This window comes from Nerophis ophidion, linkage group LG19 (assembly GCF_033978795.1).
Source record: "Nerophis ophidion isolate RoL-2023_Sa linkage group LG19, RoL_Noph_v1.0, whole genome shotgun sequence".
Classification (NCBI taxonomy): domain Eukaryota; kingdom Metazoa; phylum Chordata; class Actinopteri; order Syngnathiformes; family Syngnathidae; genus Nerophis; species Nerophis ophidion.
This window is the reverse complement of record NC_084629.1, coordinates 26,481,952-26,489,331: the sequence shown is the minus strand read 5'-3', so window position 1 is coordinate 26,489,331 and position 7,380 is coordinate 26,481,952. Positions and strand designations below refer to the sequence as shown.

The 7,380-nt window shown below is 45.4% G+C and overlaps 1 protein-coding gene across 8 annotated transcripts in view; it reads left to right on the top strand.

Annotated features, from left to right (window-relative positions):
• The window catches only part of usp9 (ubiquitin specific peptidase 9), a 101,760-nt gene that overhangs the window by 79,340 nt on the left and 15,040 nt on the right, over positions 1-7,380 (top strand). For all 8 annotated transcript variants that reach the window (XM_061879684.1, XM_061879690.1, XM_061879687.1 and 5 more), the window contains 4 exons: positions 2,884-3,007; positions 3,078-3,303; positions 3,409-3,538; positions 3,653-3,838. In XM_061879684.1, the coding sequence (XP_061735668.1) occupies positions 2,884-3,007; positions 3,078-3,303; positions 3,409-3,538; positions 3,653-3,838 (666 nt within the window). The remainder of the gene's footprint in view (positions 1-2,883; positions 3,008-3,077; positions 3,304-3,408; positions 3,539-3,652; positions 3,839-7,380) is intronic.

Here is a 7,380-nt window from a genome sequence, read left to right as displayed (position 1 = left end):
CGCTAATGGGTCGCCACGAGGCGCCCCGTAAAAGATGTGAAAAAGGTAAACGCTGGGGAAGGATGAGTAAAAAAGTACAATCTGGACTGGGCTCCTAAGGGGGCCCAGAGTGGGAAAAAACCCTCCATAGCAAAACACATACAGTGGGGCAAAAAAGTATTTAGTCCGCCACCGATTGTGCAAGTTCTCCCACTTAAAATGATGACAGAGGTCTGTAATTTTCATCATAGGTACACTTCAACTGTGAGAGACATAATGTGAAAAAAAAATCCAGGAATTCACATTGTAGGAATTTAAAATAATTTATTTGTAAATTATGGTGGAAATCAAGTATTTGGTCACTTCAGACAAGGAAGATCTCTGGCTCTCACAGACCTGTAACTTCTTATTTAAAAAGCTCTTCTGTCCTCCACTCGTTACCTGTATTAATGGAACCTGATTGAACTCGTTATCTGTATAAAAGACACCTGTCCACAGCCTCAAACAGTCAGACTCCAAACTCCACTATGGCCAAGACCAAAGAGATGTCGAAGGACACCAGGAAAAGAATTGTAGACCTGCACCAGACTGGGAAGAGTGAATCTACAATAGGCAAGCAGCTTGGTGTGAAAAAATCAACTGTGGGAGCAATTATTAGAAAATGGAAGACATACAAGACCACTGATAATCTCCCTCGATCTGGGGCTCCTCGCAAGATCTCATCCTGTGGGGTCAAAATGATCATGAGAACGGTGAGCAAAAATCCCAGAACCACACGGGGGGACCTGGTGAATGACCTGCAGAGAGCTGGGACCAAAGTAACAAAGGTTACCATCAGTAACACACTACGCCGACAGGGAATCAAATCCTGGAGTCCCGGACGTGTCCCACTGCTTAAGCCAGTGCATGTCCAGGACCGTCTGAAGTTTGCCAGAGAGCACATGGATGATACAGCAGAGGATTGGGAGAATGTCATGTGGTCAGATGAAACCAAAATAGAACTTTTCGGTATAAACTCAACTCGTCGTGTTTGGAGGAAGAAGAATACTGAGTTGCATCCCAAGAACACCACACCTACTGTGAAGCATGGGGGTGGAAACATCATGCTTCAGGGCTGTTTTTCTGTTAAGGAGACAGGACGACTGATCTGTGTTAAGGAAAGAATGAATGGGGCCATGTATCTTGAGATTTTGAGCCCAAACCTCCTTCCATCACTGAGAGCTTTGAAGATGAAACGTGGCTGGGTCTTCCAACATAACAATGATCCCAAACACACCGCCCGGGCATCGAAGGAGTGGCTCCGTAAGAAGCATTTGAAAGTCCTGGAGCGGCCTAGCCAGTCTCCAGACCTCAAACCCATAGAAAATCTGTGGAGGGAGTTGAAAGTCCGTGTTGTTCGGCGACAGCCCCTAAACTTCCCTACTCTCAAGAAGATCTGCATAGGGGAATGGGCCAAAATACCAGCTACTGTGTGTGCAAACCTGGTAAAGACCCATAGTAATCGTTTGACCTCTGTTATTGCCAACAAAGGTTATATTACAAAGTATTGAGTTGAATTTTTGTTATTGACCAAATACTTATTTTCCACCATAATTTACAAATAAATTCTTTAAAACTCCTACAATGTGAATTCGTGGATTTTTTTTCACATTCTGTCTCTCACAGTTGAAGTGTACTTATGATGAAAATTACAGATCTCTGTCATCATTTTAAGTGGGAGAACTTGCACAATCGGTGGCTGACTAAATACTTTTTTGCCCCACTGTACATATTACAATATACATCTCCAGATATCTAGCAACAGAGGGAAGGTAGTTCAAGGTCTTGGTGGTAGGCCGCAGCTCTCAGGCGTTGACCTTCCGTTCATCACACCTATGGGATTTGCGTCGAGGGCATTGAGTTGGGGGGAATGGGGTGTGTATGTGTGGCGTATATTTTTTGGGATGTGGATGTGCGTACATATTTGCGTCATTACGTACAAGAAGCCGAATGAGGGCGGGATAAACTGTAAAATGCATTGGAAAAGTGGAGCCCTCCAGGCATTTGTATAAATGTTGCCAACATTTTAAAATAAATACATCTTCAAAAGCATGACAAAGTGGAGTGGGTTTGGTGAAGCAGTTTGAACGTAACGCTGCATCATACTGAAGCAGATTGAGTCCAACCCGAACCAATTACTTACTAAAATATCCGGACGGTGGACATTTATCCATGACAATATAGAAAAGCTGCTGATGTGTTACGGAGAAGCAGCTCGAAGACGATACTGTAGAAATCCGCTCTCCAAGATAAAGGCTGTACATGACATTACTTCATCAAATTAGTGTGGTTTGTTATTGGACATTCCATTGTATTGTTTTTCATACAATATTATTTAAAAATATTTTTTGGGGTTTTAAAAAGCGAGTACATGTTTAAATTATGCTGTTTTGTGGCGCTAAAATGTATTTCAATGGGTGACGCTATTTTGCAATAAAATATTACTGCAAATTGGTTCTGCATTACAGAACCAATAAGACTCGTATCCAGAGGTAGTACCACTGTAGTTTATTGATAGCGAGCGTAGTGCTACATGGCTAACTTTCATGTAACAAGCGTGGCCATTTTAAGTGTAAATATCTGAATCTGTTTGTGTGATTCATTGGTCATCCAGCCAAGGTGTAGTTCTGCATTTTGCACACTGTCAGCTGGGGTAGACTCCATTTTCGCCACAACCCAAAACAGAAAAAGCCATAGAGAACTGATGGATGAGTTAATGACTTGATGGCTTTAATGAATTTTGATACCACTTTGGGTCATGGCAAACGTTGTTACTGCAGCTGATTTAGCCTTTGTAAAGCTTTAACCACTGAAACATTTTTATATTTGAACATGCAAACGTGAGTCTTGCTCTCTCTCACTCAGGACAAGACCACCTTCTGCCAGAGGCAGAGGAGATTGCTATGATAAGTGCTCAGCTGGCTGCTCGCTTCCTCTTTAGCACAGGCTTCCACACCAAGAAAGTAGTGAGGGGTCCTGCCAGTGATTGGTAAGCTCATCTTGCCTACCTCGTTTTTTGTCTTTCTCCCCCTAAATGCCTTCTCCTTCTCTCTGTGAAGGTATGACGCTCTCTGCGTCCTGCTGAGACACAGTAAGAATGTACGCTACTGGTTTGCACACAACGTCCTGTTTGCTTACCCAAACCGGTTCTCCGAGTACTTGCTGGAGTGCCCCAGTGCGGAGGTTCGCAGCGCCTTCGCCAAGCTCATTGTGTTCATCGCCCACTTCTCGCTGCAAGATGGCCCTTGCCCTTCCCCCACTGCATCACCAGGAACCTCCGTACAGGTGGGTAGCGTACCCTCCCCCCTTGTCCCCTCCCCATTTTTGCAACTTTGAAGGTTTCAAGCAGCTGTTTCGCATATTTACTTTTTGATTTCCCACATTCATTAGGGCTGCGATAACCTCAGTCTCAGCGACCACCTTCTAAGAGCCATACTCAACCTGCTCAGACGAGAGGTTTCCGAACACGGCCGTCACCTGCAGCAGTACTTCAACCTCTTTGTCATGTACGCCAATCTGGGTAAGAGGCACGCCGGAACCTTCCACACCTGTCATGTACACCTGCTGAGACCAACTGGATTTACTTAATTTTTTTGTAATGCGTTCTTTTACATTTTTTTTCTCTTGTTCACAGGACTGGCTGAGAAAACCCAGCTGCTGAAGCTGAATGTGCCAGCCACGTTCATGTTGGTCGCTCTGGATGAGGGTCCTGGTCCACCAATCAAGTACCAGTACGCCGAACTGGGCAAGCTGTACACTGTCGTCTCCCAGCTGATTCGTTGCTGTGACGTGTCCTCGCGCATGCAGTCATCTATCAACGGTATGTGTGGTGGTTTTAGCTTAGTGAGAAAGGACGTCTTCCTAAAAATACTTACTGTATTAATTCATTTGTAGTTTCCCTCTCAATAAGTCTGAAAATGTGGTATCAGTCAGAGTTCAACAAACTTGTCCTATTGCTTTGCATGTATTAATATATATCGCCCTCTAGTAAAAGACAAACTGAACTTTTTTTTTTTTACAGGAGGGGAAATAACTATTATATTGGGGTCATTATGCTAACAACAAAAGACAATTTTACTATTATGTGGTTTCACGCTTTCTTACCCAACTAGTCCAGCACAACACTTCAGGTGGGAAAAATACCCATCAACTTATTGGGACCAAACAATGTAAACCAGATGTATTCAAAGTTTTCCAGGCCAATGACCCCCAAATTGAGGAAGAGAGGACTCCTCTACTTAATATAGATCCTGAGTTAAATTGTGATTGTTCCGAGTATTCAGCCTTCTTGGATACCTTGCATGGAGTCTTGTGTGGGGCGCCGGCAGGGGATTCTATAGTCTTGATGGGAGACTTGAACGCAGACGTGGGCAATACCATACCATACCAACTTTATTTATAAAGCCCTTTAAAAACAAGCACAGTTGAAGAACAAAGGGCTGTACACCACAAAGAAATAGAGGCAAAGGACAGACTAAAAGAATATTTAAAACAGAAGTAAAAAACACATTGAAATAGCAAGTACAAATTACCCTAAGAGGAATTTGTTTTATAAAAAGCAGTTAAAAAGTTAAAAACAGTTAAAAAAGTTAAGTTAAAAACAATTTAAAGTCTCATGCTGGGTTAAAAGCCAGTGAATAAAAATGGGTTTTAAGAAGGGTCTTAAAAATAGCCAAAGAAGGGGCCTGTCTCACATGGAGAGGGAGATCGTTCCAGAGTTTGGGACCCACAACAGAGAAGGCCGCCCTCTGAGCTTGCGCTTTGATTTGGGTACCTCCAGGATCAGCTGATCAGCTAACCTGAGAGACCGGGTGCGGGCATATAGGTGGAGCAGCTCAGAGATATGGTAGGACAAGACCATGTAAGGATTTAAAAACGAGTAAGATAATTTTAAAATGCACTCTAAAAGACACAGGCAGCCAGTGGAGGGAGGCTAAAACTGGAGTAATGTGCTCTCTTTTTCTTGTGTTGGTTAAAAGTCGGGCAGTTGCATTTTGGGCTAGCTGCAGACGTGAGAGGGACGATTGATTAATTCCAAAATACAAAGAGTTACAGTAATCCAGCCGAGATGTGATAAAGGCATGGATTACTGTCTCAAACTGTTGCCTAGAAAGAAGGTTTTTAACCTTGGCCAGCTGACTTAAATTTAAAAAAAAGATGGCTTTCACCACTGTGCCAATCTGACGGTCCAATTTAAAATGACTGTCAATACGAAAGCCCAATGACAGTGATACTTGGACTGGCGTGATTGGGAGGAACGGTCTCCCTGATCTGAACCTGAGTGGTGGGTTGTTATTGGACTTCTGTGCTAGTCATGAACATGTGATAACAAACACCATGTTCAAGCATAAGGATGCTCATAGGTGTACCTAGTACCAGAGCACCATAGGCCAAAGATAAATGATCGATTTTGTAATCCTTTCAGCTGATCTGAGGCCGTATGTTTTGGACCCTCGGGTGAAGGGAAGGGCTGAACTGTCAACTGATCACCATCCCTGTGGAGGTTGGGGACATTGAACATGAATGGGCAATGTTCAAAGCCTCTTTTGCTAAAGCTGCAGCTGTGAGCTGTGGCCAGAAGGTCTTAGGTACCTCAAGGGAAGGTAACCCTCGAACACCCTAACACTCTGGCGAACAGCGGCCGTGGCTGTGGACGAGGCTAAGCAGAGGGTGTGGGAGGAGTTAGGGGAATCCTTGGAGAAGGGCTATCGGACGAAACCAAAGCTGTTTTGGAAGACCATACGGCACCTCAGGAAAGGGAAGCGGGGAAACATCCAAGCTGTGTACATCAAGGATGAGACTCTGCTGACTTCAAGTGAGGAAGTCGTAGGGCGTTGAAAAGAGCACTTTGAGGAAGTCTGGGACAGTGCCTAGGGAGGGGCAGACTAGGATGGTGGTTCCCCTATTCAAAAAGGGGGACCAGAGGGAGTGTGCTAACTACAGGGGTATCACACTACTCCGCCTCCCTGTGAAAATGTATGCAAGATACTGGAAAAGGAGGGTCCGGCCGTAGTCGGACCTCAGATTCAAGAGGAGAAATGTGGATTCTGTCCTGCTCGTTTAACAACTGACCAGCTCTTTACTCTTGTGGGAATCCTGGAGAAGGCCTTCGAGTATGCCTATCCAGTCTACAGTACATGTGCTTTGTGGACTTGGAGAAGGCGTATGACCGGGTACCCTGGGAGATCATGTGATCCAAGGAGGGGCTGAGGGAGTACGGAGTGAGGAGAACCCTGCTCTGGGCCATCCAATCTCTGTACAACCAAAGTGAGAGTTGTGTCCGGATACTTGGATGTAAGTCAGATCCGTTTCCAGTGGGGGTTGTTCTCCGCCAGGGCTGCGGTCTGTCCCCTATCCTGTTTGTGATTTTCATGGATGGGATTTCTAGGCAGAGTCATGACCATGGCAGAGAGGGTACACGTCTCGGGGGGCTAAAGGTTGCGTCACTGCTGTTTGCAGATGATGTGGTCCTAATGGCACCTTCAGCTTTTACTGGATCGGTTCGTAGCCGAGTGTTCAGCGGCTGGAATGAGAATGAATATCTCCAAATCTGAGGCAAGGGTTGTCAGCAGGAAACCGATGTTTTTTACAGTCCAGGTAGAGAACGAGACTCTGTCCCGAGTGTAGGCGTTTAAGTTTTTAGGGGTCTTGTTCACGAGTGAGGGAAAGATGTAGAAGGAAATCAGCCGGAGAATCCGAGCAGCTGGGGCAGTATTGCAGTCTCTCTGCCGCACTGTTATGACAAAACGAGAGCTTTGCCTTCTGGCTCAGCTCTCGATCTACCGAGCTATCTACATTCCTACTCTCACCAATGGTCATGAAGTGTGGGTCATGACCGAAAGAATAAGATCGCGGATACAAGCGGCCGAAATGAGTTTCCTCAGCTGGGTGGCTGGCATCTCCCTTAGAGATAGGGTGAGAAGTTCAGTCACCCAAGAGAGACTCTTGAGTAGAGCCGCTGCTCCTTCGCTTGGAAAGGAACCAGCTTAGGTGGTTCGGGGAACTCGTGCGGATGCCTCACGAGCGTCTCACTAGGGAGGTCCTCATTGCACGTCCCACTTGGAGGAGACTCCGTGGCAGGTCAAGGACAAGATGGGGGGATGACATCTCCTCTCTGGCCTGGGAACGCTTCGGGATTCCCCAGGAGGAAGTTGCTAATATTGCTCTGGAGAGGGAAGTCTGCAGGGTCTCTGCAGTAGCTGTTGTCCCCGCGACAATGGATGGATGGATGCTTAATTTAAACTGGTCCTAAGTTACCTTATTATGCAATCGTATGGTATTCAAATAATACAGTATAATGTCGCTAATAGCTGATATCAATGCCCCTAATTGCCAGCTGTCAGCCGGCACCCTAATCACGTG